The sequence below is a fragment of the Malus sylvestris genome, chromosome 10, assembly GCF_916048215.2.
Source record: "Malus sylvestris chromosome 10, drMalSylv7.2, whole genome shotgun sequence".
Lineage (NCBI taxonomy): Eukaryota > Viridiplantae > Streptophyta > Magnoliopsida > Rosales > Rosaceae > Malus > Malus sylvestris.
In genome coordinates this window covers 16,160,349-16,183,973 of record NC_062269.1, presented here as the reverse complement: position 1 = coordinate 16,183,973, position 23,625 = coordinate 16,160,349, and the positions used below count along the sequence as shown (strand labels likewise).

Sequence of the window (23,625 nt, the reverse complement as noted above, 5' to 3'; positions counted from 1 at the left end):
CAGTTAATTGTATTTTAGAGCCATTAGAGGGTAAATAGGGCAAAATGGTGTTGAAAGTGGATAATTGAACAAGGATTCTAATGTAGAGAGAGATTCAAAGTGTACAATTGAAAATGGTGATGAATATGGCCCTTTAAGAGACCAATAACAACAAAAAAGTCTGAAATAAATGCTCCATTGTTGGGATGTCTTGGCATTCTATAAGAGCCTCTTTAACCTTATAAAACTGAGGGTTTTAACCACTTTTACATAAGCTCCCCCTTGGGGACGCCCATAGCTCTTTCTTCTCTTTCTTTGGTTTTTCTTCAAGAAACAAAATCCTTTCTCCATTCACCATCCGCAGCCACCAAAGAAACCACGCAGCCGCACTGTTCTTGGAGAAGTTCAACATTAGAATTGCTTCAAGGGGGTTTCTTCTATGAACTTTAATTTTACTCATGTTGTTCTTGATATTTATATATTCTGTAATCGTGTTGTGTAATTAAGTTCATAACTGGGGATTTTGATGTAGCCTTGCAAAACTACTCTATGTTATTAAGTTAAAGTATTCAAACTACCAATCTGTGTTCTTGTTCATTGGTTTCATAGTTTAATTTGTTTGTTGATCTTAATGTTTGATCACCATTAGGGCTGCTTATGAATTATTTGATCAAGGTTATAATATAGATCATGCTTAATCTTGGTGGACATGTGAATGAATGAAGAAACTGCTATGCATACATCCTGCCATGTGATTTGTTTGGTTCTTTGAAGTTTTCTTGTTCTTAATGGATCCTTAATTGGTAATCTAAGTTGAACATCACAACTAGGTTGCAGATTAGGAGTACTTGATCACAACCACACATCAAATGGATGATCATAAATAAGTAAAATGAACCCTAGTTGCAAATTGGAGAGTTGAATGCGTTTTGACTTAAATTTCATGGAATTGGCTTGTAATGGTGAAATCGGTATCCCTAGTCCCGTTCCCATCGTTTTTTAATCAATCTATCATTCACCTTTATCTTGTCTTGCATTTTAAGTTACTTTAGCTTCCAAAACAAATATCTAAATTTAGTTTTCATTTTCGTTGTTAGTGAGGGTTCACATAAAGCTAATAATTTGTAAAGTTCTAATCAGTCCCTGTGGTTCAACACCCTTACTTGTGCCATTATACTATCCTTATATTTGTACTTGAAAGGAACACAACATTCCTCAAGGGAATGCTTCGGCTTTGGTCGAAAGAAAGCTTCGGCTGTACGTTCTTCGAAGAGAACTTTGGCAGTGTATTAGTCTTCAAAGATTTGACAGAGGTTCTTCTGAATGTAGAAATTTCGACCCTTCAATGTAGAAATTTTTGACCCTTTGAATGTAGAAATTGTCGACCTTTATACTTGTTTGAGGACCTTATATTTATAGACTTCTCAAAGCTTGCGTTTGGATGGATTTGGCTTTGATTTGTGTCTTGATTCGTCCATGGGAGAATTTAAGCATGTTTTGTGTCTTAATTTTAGCCACTTTCCCTTACTTGGCCGAAATCTATCGGGTTTTCTTTCCTGTTTTGCAAGCAATCTTCAAGTTTTGCTTGTTTTGTGAAGATGCTTTAGCTTTATTTCCGGTTTTGGAGCAATTTGGACCCCTTGCCGATTTTAAGGGGTCTTTCCCCCTTTTGGCCGAATTTTGGGGAAGTTTTGAGCTTCCTTTGCTTGATTTGTGTCACATGTCATTGATGACTTGTCCATTTGTGATGAGTCATATGCCACGTGGAGCTTTGTGATGCATCATTTGCATGCTACAAAATTTATATGTCTAGAACAATTTAATACATCAGTTTCACATAAAATTCAATGAAATGGATTAGTCATTGCAACTTTTCCTCCGAGGTACGAACCACTAATTGATCTAAAAATCAATGATTAGATCTTGCATATAGAATTCTAATGGGTCTTTATAACAGTTAGATTTTGCATAAAATCCATACCACTAGTGGGATGTAGCATTGTAGCCGGACCATGTCATCAACATTTGAAGAAAAACCAAAAAACCATCACGCACTCTTCTGTAGTAAAAGAAAGGGCTGATTGCAGAATGATTATTTTAGAATCCCCTAATAATAATTCTACTTTGAGAATGTCCGAGAAAAGCTTAACTTTGAAAATCACTCTCGAGAACTAGAATGTAGATTATAAGGTCAAAACAAAATCCTTGTTCTGAGCCTCACAAGTCACAAGCCGTTTTTGTCAAGAAAAATCCCCACCAAATCTTACATGACTGAAAGCATCCCCGTGAAAATTTTCAGTGTCGGTTCAAATTTGGTCTAAAAAATACTGTATCATTACTTAAATATTGATTAATGTGATTATTTCTCATTGGTGACACATTAACATGGTTTGCAAATTTGGTCTAAAAAATTAATCTCCTAACGTTGTCTGTACAAAAATTTTGGCATAGGACATCTGCAAGTCAGATCTGATCCTACAAAAAACAATGTTTAATAAATTAAAAACTTAAATACAAGTGGAACCCTGCCTTAAGGCAATCTAGACTATATATCACTAAGGCAAGGTTCTTAGCGAACTATAATATATATCCCTTCTGAAGGACAAACGATTAACTTTCCTTCAAATAGTCCTCTTAACAGTTGTGCATTGCAGAAATTATTGTGATATCAAAGAGATTTATAGGCTCCAACGATGTTCCCCTCAACTAAGCTCATTTTTCACTAGCACGTTTAATCTGCAGGGCAGCTTTAACAACATTCCCCCTCGTAATGATGCCAACCTTTTGACACGGAAGAAGAGAACAATCAGAAACAACTAGCAATGATTTGGCATCCAACACAGAAGATAGTTTGTATTTTAGTTCGAATTTATAAGAGAGAAAAGGATCATTACCAGCTTGCCTTCACTATCTACAACTGGCAGTCGGCGATATTTTGTTTCAAGCAACAACCTACCAAAATATAGAGATCGTTTAAAGTTGCCTTTAATAATTTGAACTCCATCTAACTACACATTGCAGAACGCTTTAGCAAATCTTAGCAAGAAAAGACAGAATCATAACTTTCACAAGTTGGACCACTTCTACGAGATATTTAGTTCTACTCCAACTAAATCTTAATAATAGTAACCCGAAAACTCTTAACAGCCCGTCATCAATATTCTCAATCTTAAATAAACAAAGTCGGAAAATTAAACATTTATGCTCCAAGAAATTTCTCTGACCACAAATTAGATATTAGGAAAATTAGTTAAATCCTTTACCTAGCAGCATCTTCCAGGTTGGTGGTTTCACGGACAACGAGCGGAGCAGGTGTCATTAAGTCACCAACAAATTTTCCATTGGTCTTGCTAAGCAGTTTCTGTATTTCATTGAATGTCTGCCACACACATCCAAATTTAGAGAGAAATCCATGAAGCAACTAACCACACATCTATTGATCTTAAGCATTACTTAAAATAAAAGGTATAAACACAGTTTTAATTTTTGCCAACATACTGTATCCCACTTTTGGGCATTCTTGCTAAGTTAAAAGTTACACTACTGAGTGACATGAAAGAATAGTGCGAGTGAGAAGAAGTAACAAAAACGTCACATAAATCCCGAAGCAATATCACTGTGGTACAGATTAGTGCTAATCAACAACATACTAACAAGCTTTCAAATGATAAAATTTATTTATAACAACAAACAAGAATGTCAATAATACAAGAAAAACAGACTACAAAACATAATGGATAAGTGGTCTGTTGGGAAACGAAACCCCACAAAACTAAACTATAGACCAAAAACTAACAGAACCCTTAACCAACAAAATGAGACTGATCCAGAAAGCTTAACTAAAAGGAAAAATGTCTAGATAGTGAATCCAAAGGGAAAAAAATTATCTAGTTCTCTCCTACAATGAAAACGCATCTTTTTCTCAATCATCAAAACTCTTCTATTTCTTTCCCACCACAGCACAGTTCCACAGAGTAGTAAACCTTTTTTTTACTATAAAAGCCACATCTCCAAAGAATTCTCAACTCCATCTGTCTTGGAAAGCCAGTCAGTAAATGAGCTAGTGTGTGTATATAAACTGCATGGTGTACATGTGTACGACTGGCATATGTATTATCATCTCATAAAAATTATCAAGAGTTGCAAATCAACATTATAACCAATGTTAAGGGAGAAATTTGTGCCAAACCACCCTATCCCTTTTCCCCTAGGAATCTGTCGTGCCTATCCTTCTCCTCTACAACTTTGTGTCGTGCCCTAGCCCTATAAATACATCATTGCCACAACCTTCAAAGAGAGCTTTAGACAGAAATTCAGAGATAAAAATATATACAAAGTGCCGCAGTTTTGCAAGGAAGGAAGGAGAGAGAGCTTTGTGCTGTGACCTACCATCCAAGGCCATTGGAGTGCTGGAGCATTTCTGGGTTCTTTCTATCCTTAGTTTTAGTTTAATGTTTAAATTAGATTGGTTTCGTTTAATTGCAAACATGTGGAACTAATTTCGTTTTAGCTAGAGGTGAATTCGAAGCCATAATCATATGTTTTATATAAATTGATTACATCCAGTTATTGTTTAGTATAACATGAATGTGATTTACTTATCTGTTTTATAGAGTACTTATTCTTGTATGTTTATTAAGGAGGTCTACTTAGTTTGCATACAGGGATTTGATGCTAGGATATAAGGGAATTTCACCTAATCGTTATGAACTTATATTCGCAAGTAGTAAAAGTCACTAGTCATGATTGTGTTAAGTAAATTTCTGGCAGGAGTATCATGCAATTCATAGTTAGGAATGCCTTGTCAATGCTTATGATTTTCATAGAACTTAATGATTTTTGATATGTATCTCTATCATGCTGTTCATATAGGGAACTTGATAAGAATAATTTGGTTGCGTCGCTGAGTCCAATTAAATGAAATTAGGAAAATCTGAGAGTTAATTAGTGCAGTTCATGGTTAATTTGGGGCATTGTCTTCATGATTTATAGGAATAATAACTGGAAATCGATTTGTATGCATATGGTTCATGTGTGGAGAAGAATCCTCTAGCTAGTCTTTCATGCGATGAAAGTTAAGCACTCAAATTAAACCCTCTTGTTGTCAAATTGTAGTAATAATGCAAGTAGGGATCGTTCTAAACCGAGGATTAGAAGGGCTTGATAAAACCTCTAAACTAACTTAAAAACATAAAAACAAAGTTAAAACGTTTGAATGGACTTAAAGGACTCAAAACAGATTCACAAGACTCAAAACAACTTAAAAACACTCAAAACTGCCTAAAAACACAAACTAGGCAGTTTCTGACTCTAACACAATTTTGGACGAAATTTGGGTTTTGACTTGACTCAAAACACTCTAAAACACAAACAAAACAGATTTTAAACACTTTGAAACAAGAAAGTAGAAGGGGGATTTTAGTTTTGATGAATTTGAAACAAACAAACAACTTATAAAACTAGGCAGATTGTAAAACGAATTTAAGAAATAAGATGATGGATGGATTAGTTAGAGGTCAATTCTTCACACATGACACACTTGTATATGAATTGATTTCCAATTTATTTTGAATAAACTATGATGCTCAACACCCCAGATTAACCCTGATGCACAAATTAACCCTCATATTTTCCTTTACTCATTGAATTGGATGAATGCATGCGACAACCCAAATCATTCTCTAAAAGTCCCCTACATGAATGCATAATAGAGATACAATCAGAGATCATTACGTTCAATGAAAATCATAAGTGTTGACGAGGCAATTATAACTATGAATGCATGATACAATTGCTAAGAATTCAATTAACGCCAATTGTGATAAACAACCTTCACTACTCATGAATATAAACTTGTAACGATTAGGTGAAACTCATTTATATTCTAGCATCTAATTCATGCATGAAAACTAAGTATGCATCCTTAATAAACATACAAGAATCAGTTATGAATAAAATAGATAATTGAATTGCAATCACAACTTATCAAATCACAATTGGAAGAAATCAATTCAAATCTCAAGCATGTTCATGGCTTCAAACTTCCCCCTAACTAAATAGGGGTTTAGCCACTCATAATTGCAACAAAATTAGAAAATAACAAAGTAGACATTGAAAGCAAGAACGAAGTACACCTAAAACGCTCCAAAGTTCCAAGCTTGAAACATCAAGGACCTTTGTTTTCACCACCTTGTTGTAGCACAAGTGTCTAGGATGTGTATGGATATATGGATGGAATGGATTTGCACGGCTAAGAGATGAAAGTGTATGGATTGGTGAGATGTAGTATGGCTAGATGAATGGATGGAGGTCACTACAAGGAAATTGTGTTTGTGAATGAAGCTCTTTTGATGGATCAAGATTGTTTTTAGGAAGGGGAATGGTGGATGTATTTATAGGCTAAGGAGAGGACCACTTCAATTCCTTGCATGTGCAGTTTGTATGGGTGTGTGATGTCCATGTTTCCCTTTACATTTGCACACACATGACCTCCATCATTTCAGCCACAAATCAACCCATTTTCTGCCCATGTGTGTGTGTTTTCTTTGCCCATGTGTGTGTGTTTTTCCTTTGCATTTGCACACACATAGTCTTCATTATTTCAGCCAACAATCCACCCATTTTCTGCCCATGTCAAACTGTCCATGCCATGCCTTTCTCTTTGTGTGTGTGCTGTCCATGTTTCTTCCATGTGCCTTGTTCATCTTCTAGCTGTGCATTTCCACTTACTCCAAAGCCAAATGAGTGCAATCATAACCCCATTTGCTGCTGAGTGTTGATGACAAAGCAAAACACAAAACAAGTGCCTTTACTTTCTCACTTTATTAGCCAAATCTGCTTAGCCCTTTTCTGAACCTTTCAGTGTTACAATGCTCATAACTTCTTCTAGAAAAATGATATTAACAATCCGTAAATTGCTCCAGAAAATAGACATCCGTAGCTTTCCAAGCATATAAGGCTCATTCTCTCATGCATTCTGAGCTGTTCGTAACATGCTTCCAAAGTCAGCTAATCTGCACAGGCAGTTTTGACGAATTTGTTACTTAATAACTCACTTGTGCTACTTTTCTTTTCTTTGCTTGATAAATCACACAAAACACAAAAACATAGTAAATACCTCAAAAATATAAGGAACTAACTAAGAAAAGACAAGTGAATTTTATGTAAAATATATATAAATATGAGCTTATCAGTCTTTCACCCCCTTCATTCACCCTAATTTCATATCAATTAGTTTGTTTATTGCAAGTTACTTAGTTTTAGAATTTGTCCAAATCACACTTTTAGTTCCTGTTTTGAGTCAATTTGTTTGTTTTGTGCTCTTTGGAGTCAGTTTGGTCAGTTTTGAGTCATCGGAGTCTTGTTTTTTGTTTTTTAGTTAAAATCGTGTAGATTAGCATCCCTCCTAATCCCTGGCCTAGAATGATCCCTACTTGCTCGTACTACAATTGTCTTAATAGGGTTTAATTTGTGTGTTAGTTTTTACCACATCAAATTTTTGGCTCCGTTGCAGGGGATTATCAAAATTGCTAATCTCCCTTTGTTTCTGTTTGTGTCTTTTATTTTGATTTCTGATTTTGTTTCGTTTTCTTTGTTTTAGGTACTAGTTTATGACTCGAAGTTCTCAATCTGTTTATGCACATATCTTGGAGTTTGACGACGATTTTGAACGAACATTGAGAAGGAAGAGGAAGTAGCCAGAATCTAATCCACCTAGTTCTAGCTCTGAATCCGAATTTGAAGAAGAAGAAAAGGAAGAGGAAGAACTAGCCATGGCTGTGGATAATCGAACAATCAAGGAACTTTCAGCCTCGAGATTAGACAATGTCGTGCCCTTATGCATTCAATATCCCAAAACGGCTCAAGACAAGACCAATGAGTTCAAATTGAAGTCTAGCTTGCTACATCACATTCCCAAATACCATGGGCTGCTTATGGAAGACCCAAACAAGCATTTGAAGGAATTCGAAGTAGTATGTTTGAGCATGACCCCAATCAACGTGGATGGGAACGTTCTGAAGATGAAAGCTTTTCCATTCTCTATTTTTTGAAAAGGCTAAGGATTGGTTATTCGAATTGGCACCTGAAACCGTCACTTATTGGGAAAGCATAAAGAGAGCATTCTTAGAGAAATTCTTCCCAACTTCAAGAGTCATTCTTTTGAGGAAGAGGATTAGTGGAATTCAACAAAGCCAAGGAGAATCCTTTCCAGCGTATTATGAGCGTTTCAAGACTCTAGTTGCATCATGCCCTCAACATCAAATGAAGGAAGAACTTTTGATTCAATATTTCTACGAATGACTTCTTCCAATTGAGAGACAATAAACGTTAGATGCCTCGGCATGAGGTTCTTTGGTTGATAAAACACCAGTTGATGCAAATATCTTAATCGTGAATCGAGCCTTGAATGCACAACAATACGAAGGAGTTGGACAGAGAGACCCCCCACGGCAACACCAAGTTAATGAGGTAAGTTCAATGGCCAAAATTCAATCTCAATTGGCTAATCTCACTGTTCTTGTGTCACAGGTTGTTAAAGGATCCAAAATGCAAGGAACAAGTACTTGTGGCGTTTGCTCTATCCAAGGACACCCTTCTGATCAATACCCTCAATTGATAGAGGATGGGGGATGGGAAAGTGCCAATGCCATTGGTTATCAAGGCCAAAATCAGCCAAAGTATGATCCATACTCCAACACTTACAATCCGGGCTGGAGAGATCACCCAAACATGAAGTAGAAAGAGCCTCAACAACCTCAACAACAAGGCAGATTTAGACAGCCACCTCCCGGGATATTTCAAAGGCCATTCGCACCAACACAACCTCATCCACAATCTACTCAACCAAATTCAGGTTCGTCAATGGATAGTGATAAAATTCTTCAAATACTAACTTCATTGACGCAGGGATTACAAAATCAAGCCAAAGAGGTGGGCAAATTGAAGAATCAAATAGGGTAAGTGGCGGAATTCATTGAAGAATCAAATACTACCTAGTTTAACCATTGTTAATCCAAATGGAGGATTTGAAACCGCCAAGGCTATCACATTGCGAAGTGGAAAGGAGGTTGGAACCGACCCACAAACGTCTAAATCCAGCCAAAATGAGGACGAGAAGCTGCTGCTCGAGGAGGAAGAAGAAGACAAGGCCACGGTAACGGTAGAACAACCCTTGCCTCTAAACCGTTAAACACAGGTAAGTTAGGTCCAAGTTCAAGTAATTCTAACCCTATTCCACCGAATGTTCATTTGCCTCGCAGATTTATGCAATCTAAGAAAGAAAAGAGTAAAAAAGACATTCTGGAGACGTTTAGGAATGTGCAAGTCAATATCCCACTCCTTGATGCAATCAAACAAGTTCCAAAATACGCCAAATTTTTTAAAGAACTTTGCATAACAAGGAAGAGGATTTCGAACAAAGAATTGGTACGGGTAAGTGAGAAATTTTTGTATGACTTGTGATCGTTGTCAAAGAACGGGCAATATAGGTGCAAAAGATCAAATGCCGCAAACGCCTATCTTTTCTGTTGAGATTTTTGTGTTTGTGGTATTGATTTCATAGGTTCTTTTCCTTCCTCACATGGTTTCAATTACATTTTACTTGCTGTGGATTCTGTGTCGAAATGGGTGGAAGCAAGAGGCACCCGTACTAATGATTCCAAAGTGGTTGCAGATTTTGTCAAAACTAACATATTTGCCAGATTTGGAATGCCAAAAGTACTTATAAGTGATGGGGGTTCCCATTTTTGCAATAGAATCATAGAGGCGCTGCTCAAAAAGTATAATGTCAAACATAAGGTTTCAACACCTTATCATCCTCAAACAAGTGGGCAAGTTGAAGTTTCTAATTGAGAAATCAAGCAAATCTTGGAGAAGACAATTGGACCAACTCGAAAAGATTGGAGTTTGCGTTTGAATGATGCACTGTGGGCATATCGTACAACCTATAAAACACCAATTGGGATGTCTCCCTTTCGGCTCATTTATGGGAAATCATGCCATCTTCCAGTTGAGTTGGAACACCGAGCTCATTAGGTAGTCAAGACGTTCAATGTGGACATAGATGTGGCTGGTCTTCATAGGAAACTTCAATTGAATGAGCTTGAGGAGATTCGGAATGAGGCTTATGAGAACGCTCATATCTACAAAGAGAAAACAAATGCATTCCATGACAAGATAATTCGTAGCAAGACGTTCTCTATAGGGTAGAAAGTGTTACTTTTCAACTCCCGCCTTCAATTGTTTCTAGGTAAGTTGCATTTTAAATGGATTGGTCCTTTTGTTGTTACTAATGTCTTTCCCTATGGTGTAGTTCAAATTCAAAGCCTAAAGACAGGACATGAATTCAAAGTGAATGGACACCGTTTGAAGCCTTACTACCAGTGTTTCAAGGAGCATGTCGTGGAAAGTGTACCCTTCCATGCTGTGGACCCTAGTGGAGCTTGATAGGAGGTATCGTCCGGCTGGAAAACGTTAAAGAAAGCGCTTCTTGGGAGGCAACCCATGCATTCAAATAAAGAAGACCTAGGAATGTCCGGCTACAAAACCAGATTGGTGTTCCTTAACCCTACTCTTTATTGCTTTTACTTTGCCGTTATTATCATGTTTGTTAGTTGTTTGATTTCTTGCGCGTGAGTCTATGTTTGCAACATTGAGGACAATGTTTGGTTTAAGTGTGGGGGGGGGGGGTAAATAGATGCTTTTCATGACGTATTTTCAAAATTCACCACCTATCACTACTAACGTTGTTATTCACTGTTTTAAAGTGTTTTTGTGTTATATAAAAAAAAAATCAGAAAAAATGTTTGGAAAATACCAAAAAGAGGCGTTTTTGTTTGTTTGTGTCTTAGGGTACCTTCCAACACAATGATGAGGATTTGGTGTTTAATTGTATGACTGTTAAAGAAAGTTACAAACATGGGTAGAAGTTTGATATGCTCTTTGGTTAATGCTTGGTTGTAGTTGTCATTAACGAATTCACATGTAATCACAAAGGAAAAAATCAGTTTTTTGTAACATGCTTGAAGGAAGGAACTCAAACTAACACTACAACCCTGAGAGACTTGAGCCTATTCCTTGTTTAGAGAGTTATTAATCTATGAATTCTTGTTTTCTAAAGCCGTTGCATGATCTCATTATTTCATTGCTTGGTTGCTACTTGGAATGCTTTTCCATCATTTTAGTTCCAAATACTTGAACTCATTCCCGTTTCATTCAAAGTGACACGTCCCGACCCCGATATTCCTCGAATACCTGGATAAGCACGTGCTGGTCAACACCTGAGGGTGACGAAAGCCATTTACTGAATACAAGAGTAATGATTAGGAGGAAATAAGCATGAATAATCATTAGAATCTAAAGGTAATAAACAAAGTTTAAGGAAATGTCTAGAGTGCACAGAAAACATCCTAATTAAAGATCACAAAAGGAAAGATCATTACAAGATAGTGATAGACTATTATTGGTAGGGGAATGCCTCATACGTTGTATCGTAGTCCTCGTTTCTAACACCTGAATGGGGGTGCAAAACAAGGGTGAGTGGACCAAGTGTTGGAAATGTGCCCTAAAACCAATCATATGATGATACTTTACGGACATTTCACATGTTAAACTAATCTAGTTTAATATCAAGGGCAAAGATTATTGTTTGAGCCGTCTCATATAAATGTTATACGCTTAAACGATAAGTCCAAGGAATATGTGATTGGGAGAATACGATCTAAAGAAGTTAGATTCATGAGACCATTCTTTCGTAGACATATCCTAAACGTTCCTGATCATAGGATTGCCAATTGGGCATTGACAGTCCGTTAAGATCAGTACGTGCTGTGTCTTCTCTCAGGAAGAGTGACTAATCTCGAGTCATTGGTGTGTGTGACATCAAGACAAGTACGTAGGTGCTCAATAGAAAATGAGTTCACTGAACACGATCAACGAAAAGTTCTCATACTCATGTCACATGAGAACTCATGGTTGGGATAATGCAAAGTAGTCCTTTGACCTAAGGCATCATAGTTGTCTTGTGGTTAGGTCCTTGATCTTTGATTATGTCAAAGTCACCCCATCCGCGGGTGTCCACGACATCGTCGGGTTTAAGCCACTTAGCCATGGAGGCAAGTGAATGCGCAACAAGGGATCTCTAACCTTCAAACCGTTTGGGGGAGAATACTCTAGGATATGATTAAGAATCTCTGGCCTGAGTATGAATGAGATTTAGGAAGTCGTTCCAAATCACATTCAAGGTAATCATATAAGCACACGAATCACATTGGATAGTAGACATGAATAAACTATCAAACCAAACAATGTGGTCAAGAGTATTGTATTAGAGAAAGACCGTATTGCATTTGTAATCCTAAACTGAATAGGTTCTCCACCTCTTCTGATTAGCTTGGGTAACCATCATATGCTGCTAGGTGTCACTCATGGTTTGGGGAAGCCCTAAACGTGTATAATCACTAAAGGGAGAATTGAAAGTAAGTTTAAATTCACAATCGATTTGAAATGCTTTTGATCGCCCATTGCCTCGCTAAAAGGAACCTAATGGATCGTACACCGTGTAAGGTGGAGATTGAAGAAACAATGGAGATGAGTAAGAATAATTAAATGGTTTAATTATTTATGGCAAGGATTAATTAATATGTTAATTAATCAAACGAATAAGTTCGTTAAAGACCTCGGGATAGTTTTGGACCTTAAGGCCCAATGGGCTTCGAACGTCAAGCCCATTGACTTAAGTTGTATGACAACTTAATGAATAATGATTCACAAAGGCCCAATTAGTCCAATAATACCCTAAGGCCGGCCATTTAGAGATGGAGTGAGTTTTGGACTTATTTACAAGTTTGCCACTCCAATGAATTAAGGTATAAATATGACTTTATAGCCAAAATTCATTTAGGGTTTTCTTTTGGGAAAGGATGAGAACATAAGCTCTCCTTTCTCTCTAAAGTGGCCGGCCTCCTTGGAGGGTTTAGCTAGCAATCCTACTACTTCAAGGTCACTCATGTCTTCTCCAATCTAACCATGGTGAAGAGACTTAGAGGTTCTCAATTTTGGGAATTTGGAGAACCATTTCATCCATCCAAATCCATAGATCTAAGATGCAAGGAATGAAGGCCCTCTCTTTGGGTGATTAGCCTTTGCTTATGCAAAGAGGAATCTACAAAGATATAATTTCTCAACTAACAAATGTTGTTTTAAGTTGAGTCAAGGTTCACCAATCTACTAGGCTTTGAATTTAATGGGTAATGTTTTGTTTTTGAGTGCATGCAAGCATGATTCCGCCTTTTAATTGTTAATTGCATGCTATAGATGTTGCTCAAATGAACATATTTTTCACAAAATTGCCTTCACCAAGTTCATAAATACAATAATAATAAAACAGTTATCAAGATACTAACCCCCACAGTTTATATAAAGAAAACTACTAGCATAATAAGTGATAAGTTTACTGAAAACCCTAGCATGCCAAAAATATCTCAAAAGACATATCATGGAAAACAAAATTTCAAACGTCTCACAGATCGTCTCATAGCACGATGTACTGCTAGTAAGATCACTGAATAAATATAACTCCCCGACCTATGCCAGCACCGTGGTTTCTGCGCCCGTAGCCAGAGATTACCAACTCCTGGCCCAATGCCTGCTCCGTGTCCCTCAGCCCGTAGCTAAGGATTATTTCTCCCGGCCTATCTACCAACACCAGATCCTCGCCCCAGGCGGCATAGTGTCCACTAGGTATGCACAAATAGTTACGCCTCTCATAAATAACCACTTCATAGTTTAAAGTCATCCATCGTCTATACTATAAAGAGGGGTTTTGAAAACATGTTCTAGTATCCTATCGTCATCCATCAGATAGTCTACCAGTTCATGGTTTTTATAGAAAATATGATATATTAAAATATAGCTCAATATAGGCCAACAATTAATTCCTCACAAAAAACGAGATGATAAACAACATTTCAATAAACATGGTTCACATGAAATCAGTTCATAAACTCTTAAGGCATGCATTTCATTTATGCAAATAAACTATAAACTTATGCAAATTTTAGAAAGGGTCCACTCATAGATACTTTGTAGCAGCAGAGTTTTGCAGAAAAGGATTAAGGAAATCCCCACTAGTAACTTCACCTAAGCACAAAAATATACAATTTATTCAAACTACCTAACTATAGAATTTCAAGAAATGGAAATGGGTCTTAGGTTTGGATCCGCATCAGGGTTTAGGTTTAGGTTAAATAAGGTTAGAACCTATTGGGTTTTTGGGTTTGGATAGGTTTAGGAACAAAAATGGGGGGTTTGGGCTTGAGCCCAAACCCACAAAACACACACACACATGTTAGCACACACACACACATGCACAACACACATGCAGACCTACACACGCATACACGCAACACACCACACATGTGCACAACACACGCATACACACATAAGCACAACACACACACATACACATACACGCATTGCCTAACACACACACACACACACACATACTCACTGACCCCATGCAAGGCATGGCCCGCAGCCCAATTAACCAAGAAAGAAAATAGGCTGGTCTAAATACGGGCTAAGGCCCGTTGGTGTTTTGAGAGGGCCTGGTGGCCTTTGGGTTGTCGGGGAAGAACACCGGAGCTGTTACAGCTCCGGTCGACGGCAAACACGTAATCCAACACCCAAACCAAGTACTAAAATGAAGAGGGAAGAGAGTAGAGTATTTTCATACCCTTGCTTCGCCGTGAACGGCCGTGAGTGCTTTGAAAAACCCTTGAAGGTCACGGGTTCGTCGGAAAGTGTGGGTAAGCTTCCTCCGCGCCGTTCTCGTCTTCAAAACCCTGGAAGAACGACGTAAATTTCAACACACAACGCCCAACAACAACAATGGTAATTTAAAAAGGTATTCAAACTTACCTAGCTGGAAGAAATGGAGAAATCCGTCGGAGGTCCTCTCTCTGGGTTCCCCGACCTCGCTGTGACGGAGAGAGAGAGTATGATGCAAGGAAGATGATGATGATGATGATCTACAACAGGAGCTGCATGCAGGTTTGCTTGGTTAGTCACGGTGCAGGGAGAGAAAGGGAAAGAGAGGAGATTTCTCGTGAGAGAAAAAGAGAGGTCTGAGAAGGAATACTTGGGAAGAGAAGGAAGAGAAGAGAGCTGAGAACCTGCCACTTGGCAGTTTAGGAGAAATGGGGAATCTAGATCAACGACTAGGATTAAATGAGATAAGGGATTAAATTGATAGATTTAAACATGTTTCAGGGAGGAAATAGAAATATAATTAAAATGTGGGGATGGGTGTAACATTCTACCCCCTTACAAAAATTTCATCGTCAAAATTGCGAAGTTACACGAAAAGAAAAGGATATTGGTTCCGCATTGATTCCTCTATTTCCCAAGTAGCTTTTTCGACTGCATGGTTCCTCTACAGTACCTTCACCAAATGAATGACTTTGTTCTGCAACACCTTATCCTGTCTGTCAAGGATAGTCACTGGTTCTTCTACATAGCTAGCATCCAGATTTATTTCCAATGGCTCTAACTAGATGATATGAGAGGGATCCAGTACATATTTCCGAAGCATGGAAACATGGAAAACGTTATGGATTAGTGACAACTTCGGTGGTAGCTCAAACTTATAAGCAACTGCACCAATTCTCTCAATAATCTGATAGGGACCAACGTATCGAGGACTCAACTTTCCTCGCTTACCAAAACAAACAACACCTTTCCAGGGAGACAACTTAAAGAATACAAAGTCGCCCACTGTAAACTCACGATCCTTGGAGTGTTTGTCCGCAATGCTTTTCTGTCGGTCTTGTGCTGCTTTCAAATTTGCCTTAATTAGTTAGATATTAGCGTTGGTGGTATCCATAATCTCTGGTCCCACCAACGACCTTTCTCCTGCCTCTATCCAACATAATGGCGTCTTACACACCTTCCCGTAAAGTGCTTCAAAAAGCACTATACCAATACTCGAGTGATAACTATTATTATAAGCAAACTCCACCAACGGTAAATAGTTATCCCAGCTACCTTTCCTCTAAAGTCTGAATTGTCCGCTCGGACTGACCATCAGTTTGCGGATGATAAGCAGTGCTGAACAGTAATTGAGTACCCATAGCGGCATTAAAGGCTTTCTAAAACCTGGAAGTAAATATGGGATCTCTGTCTGACACAATGGAGATGGGTACACCATGAAGACGAACAATATTATCGACGAATAATTTCATGAATTTCTCCAATGAATAGGTCTGTCAAACTGGTAAGAAATGAGCGGTCTTGGTAAGCTGATCGACAATTACCCAAATACCATCGTACCTTGACGGTGTTCTAGGCAGTTCGTACATAAAATCCATAGTGATATCTTCCCACTTCCAAACTGGTATCGGAAGATTCTGCAGCAGTCCTCCAGGTCTTTGTCTGTCTGCTTTAACCTGTTGACAGATTAAACATCTACTCACATACTCTGCTACGTCCCGTTTCATCCCTTCCCAGTAATAGAAAGGATAAATGGTGCGATACAATTTAGTACTTTCCAGATGCATAGCATAAGCTAAAGTATGAGCCTCATCCAGAATTTCCTTTTTAACTGCTTCGTTATTTTTAGGCAAGAACAAACGGTTCCCTTTCAATAAAGCTCCGTCCCTACGGATGACGAATTTCTCATTATCCCTCTTCAACACTTGTTCCTTTAATTCGACGCATTCCAGATCAAGTTCCTGAGCTTCTATGACCATGTCTACAAAGATAGGTCTAACTTGAAAATGTGCTAGCCAAGCTCCGTGCTCACCTGGTTCCATATTAACACCAGTTTCCCGAAAAGAAAATAGTAATGGAACGTGTACAGCTTGAAGTGATGCAAGCTGCTCGTGATGTTTCTGACTAAGAGCATCAGCCATGGCATTCGCATGCCCAGGATAGTACTCGATCGAACAGTCATAATCACTGATAAGCTTCATCCACCTTCTCTGTCTTAAATACAGTTTCTTCTTGGTGAACACATACTTAAGACTCTTATGATCTGTAAAAATATGACATTTCTCTCCATATAAGTAGTGCCTCCAAATCTTCAAAGCGAAAATCACTGCTCCTAACTCTAAATCATGAGTGGGATAATTTCTTTCATGGGTTTTGAGTTGTCTAGAAACGTAGGCGATAACTTTTCCATGCTGCATCAGTACACACCCAAAACCTGATAGAAAAGCATCAGTATACACCTCAAATTCACCACTGTCAACTGGAAGAGCGAGAACATGGGCTTGAGTGAGACGTCGCTTAAGCTTTTGAAAACTTTGTTCACAATTTTCTTCCCACACAAACTGGACAGCTTTACGAGTCAATTTAGTAAGAGGTAGAGCAATTGTAGAAAAATTCTGAACAAATCTTTGATAATAATTTGCTAAACCTAGGAAACTTCTCACTTCGGTGACGTTCTTCGGTTGTTCCCAGTTAGACACTGTTGACACCTTTTGGGAATCCACACTAATTCATTCGGCAGAAGCTATGTGTCCAAGAAAACCAACCTGAGTTAACCAAAACTGGCACTTACTGAACTTGGCATAAAGCTGGTTATCCTTCAGTCGTTCTAGCACTAGTCTCAAATGCTTCTTGTGCTCATTCACACTTTTAGAATAAACTAGAATGTCATCAATGAACACAATCACAAACCAATCCAGATATGGTCTAAAGACTCTGTTCATCAAATCCATGAATGTTGCAGGTGCATTTGTCAATCCGAAAGGCATGATCCTTGCAGTTTTCGAGACATCATCCTTGCGAATCCTCAATTAATGGTAACTCGATCAATGATCAATTTTGGAAAATACCTGAATACCTTTCAATTGATTAAACAAATCATCGATATGAGGTAGAGGGTAAGGATTCTTTACCGTCACCTGATTTAGTTGCCTATAATCGATACAAAGTCTCATTGATCTATCCTTCTTTATAACAAAAAGAATAGAAGCTCCCCACGGAGATGTACTCGGCTGGATGTAACCTTTGTCTACCAATTCCTGGAGTTGGATCTTCAGTTCTCTCAACTTCGCTGGTGCCATTCGATAAGGTGCCAAGGAAATAGGATTTGTACCTGGGAGTAAATCGATAGTAAACTCAATTTCCCTCGCAGGTGGCAACCCCGGTAAATTATCAGGAAACACATCGATGAAGTTCCTTACAACTGGCACTTCTTCTGGACGTAAAGAAGGTTCATCATTCACAACTATGTGGGCTAAAAACCCCACACAACCCTTATTCAACAACCTAGTTGCTCGAATGGCAGAAATAATACTATTAGGGAGGACACGTCACTCACCCATAAATGTAACTAATGGAAGTCCTGGCCGATTAAACGTCACAATTTTCTCCCAACTTGCGACATTCGCTCGGTGCTTAGATAACCAATCCATTCCCAAAATGACATCAAACTCCGCCAATTTGAAAGGAATTAAATCAATCTCTAAGTTTTTCCCCTTCAACAATAACTGGACAATTCCAATATTACCATTGAGCACAAAACAATTCACCACTTGGCATTTGAATCAACATATCAAAACCTAGTGGCTGAGATTGAGAAGGTATAACCCGAGCAAAAGATGAAGAAACAAAAGACTGTGTAGCACCCAGATCAATTAAAACTCTAGCCCAAGTATTACAAATAGGTAAGTATTGGTGATCAGCCTCCTGCTGAGTCATGGCATTCATACGTCCATAAACCTGATACCCCACATTATCGTTTCGACCGCCACGACCTCTGGAACCACGTCCTGCTCTGTTCCCCTAATTACTGTTACCAGAAGATGTTCCAGCTTGCTACTAGGACAAAAACTGAGCACTCCGACTGTCATTTCCTTTAAAACTCTAACTACCTCTGCCACCAAACTGTAGACCTATGTTACTCCTGTAGTTTTGATTAGTACTGCTACCATAACTCCGACTACTACTACCACTGCCATCATAACTCTGTCGGGCGCCAAAAATATGAACTGGCTGATATCCACTGTAGCTTGAGCCAGAGGTAAAATCAATAGGTAATGGTGCTGAAGGACAATCACGACCAAAATGCCCAGTGCCACCGCACTTGTGACAAACTACAGTACTTATCCCACAACTCCCTCGATGACATAACCCACATTGATTACAGACTCGATAACTTAGAGTGAAATGACAGAAAGATCATCTCGCCGACTCATTGCCTGAGCTTTCACTAGACGACCCTGAACCCCGACCTGGTCGTTTAAATGGGACCAACAGAACTGGAGGGGCCTGCTGATTCTCTGGTACTCCGTGACCAGAAATTCTAACTCCTCTGATTTTGATTCCGCTGTATATTCTGTCTTTGGGGCTGGATCCAAGTCTGAGGTTGATCTTGTATCTCCGTATCCTACTTAGACTGTTCTATACTCAGACTTTTCTCGATTACTTCTTCATAAGTTTTGGGTCTCTAAGCAGCTACTAGGGTACGGTACTCTTGGTTCAATGTGTTGGAAATGTTCCCTAAAACCAATCATGTGATGATACTTTACGGACATTTCACATGTTAAACTAATCTAGTTTAATATAAAGGGCAAAGATTATTGTTTGAGCCGTCTCATTTAAATGTTATATGCTTAAACGATAAAGTCCAAGGAATATGTGATTGGGAGAATGCAATCTAATGAAGTTAGATTCATGAGACCATTCTTTCGTAGACACATCCTAAATGTTCCTAATCATAGGATTGTCAATTGGGCATTGACATTCCGTTAAGATCGGTACGTACTGTGTCTTCTCTCAGGGAGAGTGACTAGTCTCGAGTCATTGGTGTGTGTGACATCAAGACAAGTACGTAGGTGCTCAATAGAGAATGAGTTCACTGAACACGATTAACGAAGAGTTCTCATATTCATGTCACATGAGAACTCATGGTTGGGATAATGCAAAGTAGTCCTTTGACCTGAGGCATCACAGTTATCTTGTGGTTAAGTCCTTGATCTTTGATTATGTCAAACGTCATTCCATTGGAGTGTCCACGACATCGTTGGGGTTAAGCCACTTAGCCATGGAGGCAGGTGAATGCGCAACAAGGGATCTCTAACCTTCAAACCGTTTGAGGGAGAATACTCTATGATATGATTAAAACCTCTGGCCAGAGTATGAATGAGATTTAGAAATGTCGTTCTAAATCACATTCAAGGTAATCATATAAGCACACGAATCACATTGGATAGTAGACATGAATAAATAAACTATCAAACCAAACAATGTGGTCAAGAGTATTAGATTAGAGAAAGACCGTATTGCATTTGTAATCCTAAACTGAATAGGTTCTCCACCTCTTCTTATTAGCTTGGGTAACCATGATATGCTGCTAGGTGTCACTCATGGTTTGTGGAAGCCCTAAACGTGTATAATCACTAAAGGGAGAATTGAAAGTAAGTTTCAATTCACAATCGATGTAAAATGGTTTTAATCGCCCACTGCCTCGCTAAAAGGAACCTAATGGATCGTACACCGTGTAAGGTGGAGATTGAAGAAACAATGGAGATGAGTAAGAATAATTAAATGGTTTAATTATTTATGGCAAGGATTAATTAATATGTTAATTAATCAAGCGAATAAGTTCGTTAAAGACCTCGGGATAGTTTTGGACCTTAAGGCCCATTGGGCTTCGAACGTCAAGCCCATTGACTTAAGTTGTATGACAACTTAATTCACAAAAGCCCAAAAGCCCAAACAACACCCTATGGCCGGCCATTTAGAGGAAGGGTAGTGAACTTGCTTTAATTACAAGTTTGCCACTCAAATGAACAAAGGTATAAATATGACTTTATAGCCTTTTGTTCATTAGGGTTTGTTTTGGAAAAAATTGGAGAGAACATATCTCTCCATTTCTCTCTAAAGAGGCCGGCCCCTTGGAGGGTGCATCTAGCAATCCCACTACTCCAAGGTCACTCATTTCTTCTCCAATCTCTCCTTGGTGAAGAGACTTAGAGGTTCTCAATTTTGGGAACTTGGAGAAACCTATTCTTCCATCCAAATCCATAGATTTTAGATGCAAGGAATGAAGGCCCTCTCTTTGGGTGATTAGCCTTTGCTTATGCAAAGAGGAATCTACAAAGGTATAAATTTCAACTCACTTTGTTTTGAGTTGATTCATGGTTCACCAATCTACTAGGCTTTGAATTTCATGGTTAATGTTTTGTTTTTAAGTGCATGCAAGCATGATTCCGCCTTTAATTGTTAATTGCATGCTTATTGATGTTGCTTAAATGAACATGTTTTCACAAAATATTCCTTCAAGTGGTATCAGAGCCTAGGTCTAGTAGTTGGTGAATCCTTTTGGGTTTTGTAGTTCATAGTTTGTGATTTAAAAGTTGTAATTGTTACAAGCTTTATTCTTGCTTCTTTGAATATAAATTTTGTTAGAAAATTTGTCATCTCAAATGTTGTAGATGTAGTTCATATGAGCATGAATATTGGAGCTAAAATTTGGTGCCATGCTTTTGGGAAAATTCGGCCAAATCCAAACGGTGGATTTTTGGGTTCTTGTTTGACTTGTTAAAAGTGTTTTAAAGTGACTTTTGGAACCCCTATGTACCCTAGTTTGGTTAGTTGTTATTTCCCTAAAGTTTGAATGGTTTTGGAATGTTTTTGGGTGAAAAAAGTTCATGGAAAAATTTTGGGTTTTTCATGAATGTTCTTCATTGTTCTTGACATTTTTGCCAAGAACAAAAAGGTTTGTGTTTTGATTCAAAGTTTTGATTTATTTCATAAAGTTTATGTTTTATGTTTTTCAAATGATTTATTGCATTAGATATTTATTTGAATGGTGATGGAAATGGTGATGGGTGTGTAAGGATTAATTTCCTTTCACACACACCACTTGCACCACTTGTTGCTTTATGTCTAAAACTCACAAATCAACACACACATCACTCTATCCTCTTCCAAAACCGGCCACCCCCTAGTGGGGGTACTTTTGGGGCCTTTTATGCAATTACATAAAGTTTTGATAATTTTGTGTATTTGCACTTTGGCCCAAAAGTTTACGTTTTTACGTTTAGGTCCAAAAACGCTAAAGGACAAATTGTTTTGCTCCTTTAATGAAGTTTTTACATTGATTAAATTTTGGGTTCTAGTGTAATTACATGAAGTAGTGGACTTTTGTGTCTTTACAAAGTGACCCCAAAAGTTTTGCAATATAGCCCAAAAGTTGAGGTTAATTGCTTTATGGCCCAAATAAGGTAGAGAACAAAATTGTTTTGTCTCTTTCAATGAGAATTGGATTTTCATTTTGTTTAGCTCCATTTAAAACAATTTTATGGATACAAAAACCAAATGAAAATGTTGCATTCAATTTAATTAGTTAAAGTGTTAATTAATTAAAGGGTGATTATGAACCTAAGCCTAATATAATTGAGCTATGTGATAGGCCGTTTCAAATTTGTTTGAACCATGGGAATGTGTAGATTAGCCTTTGGTTGTAATTTGATTTGATCAAATGTTGTAAAAGGGCATAAGCTCTTCTTTACTTTAAAGTAATTTGTTTTATGCAAATGTTGTAATGAGCATAAGCTCACTTTTACTTTGAAGTACTTCTTTCTTGCTTTATTTGATATGCATGAAAAATGAAGTAGTTGGGTCCAACGCCCCTAAGACAACACGCCTTAATGTGATTAAACGCGTAACTAAAATCAATCACCATTCCTAGACCGAGATTCAACACAAGGCTCGTGTTGAATCTAAACAAAGGTTCATAGTCATCCTAAGGCCCTAAGGCAACTATATAGTCCATCAAATGAATGCAAAGTTTATGTTAGTAGTATCATATACTCTTGCTTTAAAAACCGTTTTATAAGCATAGTGGGAGTATTATATACAACTAAATTCAATCCAATGGACCAATAGTTGTAATAGGACCAAAATTGTTTTAATAGAGATTAAAATGTATGTTTATATGTGATGAGACCTAAAACCCTCAACCAAACCATTATTAAGTTCATAAGCGTGACAGTGCTTAGAACATTCTTTCGTGGCCTTCCACCGTGGTGGGATCCAATCGTTTATGACTTGTACACCGGCTTCACCCTATCATGGGGGAGTACAAAGTGCATGCTTATACTCAGGAGGAATCCATAAACATATGATGAGGTGAGTGTAGGCAACGAGGATGGCCGACATCGTATCATCGTGAGGCTATTCTTGAACCCCTTCATGAACTAGCATGGTGGGAATGACTTAACTAAGTGCAATGTGCCAATATGATATTCTTCTGAGGCATCATTCTCTAGAGGCCAAACTAGATGGGTACTTGCAAGAGATGCAAATGAGTAAGCGTACTCTCTCATTATTATTAACGCTAGCCAATATGATTTTCTTCTGAGGTGGGCTTGGTAGTAGTGAGTCTCCCATACCCTACTAAGAGTTTCCTCCAAAACTCTCGAATTCCAATGAGGGATATGGAATTTGCCAAAAATAGTGGGTGGTGCTATTTGATTTAAAGACCCGAATCAAGTGGCTGAAAATCAATCAATTTATATTCGTTATGTATTTGTTTACCAATATATTTGCAAATGCTATCCCACACTTGACAAATAAAAGCCGAAAGCTTTAGTTTCCGGACTTGGTACTACAAAACCATAGATTGTCTTTAAT

General features: G+C 38.0%; 1 protein-coding gene and 1 pseudogene across 1 annotated transcript; both read right to left on the bottom strand.

The window, feature by feature from the left end:
• Positions 1-2,388: 2,388 nt before the first annotated feature.
• LOC126584265 (CBS domain-containing protein CBSX1, chloroplastic-like) lies at positions 2,389-14,454 on the bottom strand. Its single transcript, XM_050248701.1, has 4 exons — positions 14,449-14,454; positions 3,243-3,400; positions 2,874-2,931; positions 2,389-2,760 (listed from the first exon to the last, which is right to left on the bottom strand). Exons 1-4 carry the CDS (start codon positions 14,452-14,454, stop codon positions 2,692-2,694), a joined length of 291 nt encoding a protein of 96 aa, XP_050104658.1. The 3' UTR covers positions 2,389-2,691.
• Positions 14,455-15,334: 880 nt separating this feature from the next.
• On the bottom strand, positions 15,335-16,109 carry LOC126584264 (uncharacterized; annotated as a pseudogene).
• Positions 16,110-23,625: the final 7,516 nt, after the last annotated feature.

Bases quoted from the DNA above. Each gene is read 5' to 3' on its own strand.
- LOC126584265 (XM_050248701.1), bottom strand. The intron at 2,932-3,242 runs GTAAAGGATTTA...ATATTTTGGTAG, and splicing joins AACCTGGAAGATGCTGCTAG to GTTGTTGCTTGAAACAAAAT. The intron at 2,761-2,873 runs GTAATGATCCTT...CCGTGTCAAAAG, and splicing joins TAGATAGTGAAGGCAAGCTG to GTTGGCATCATTACGAGGGG.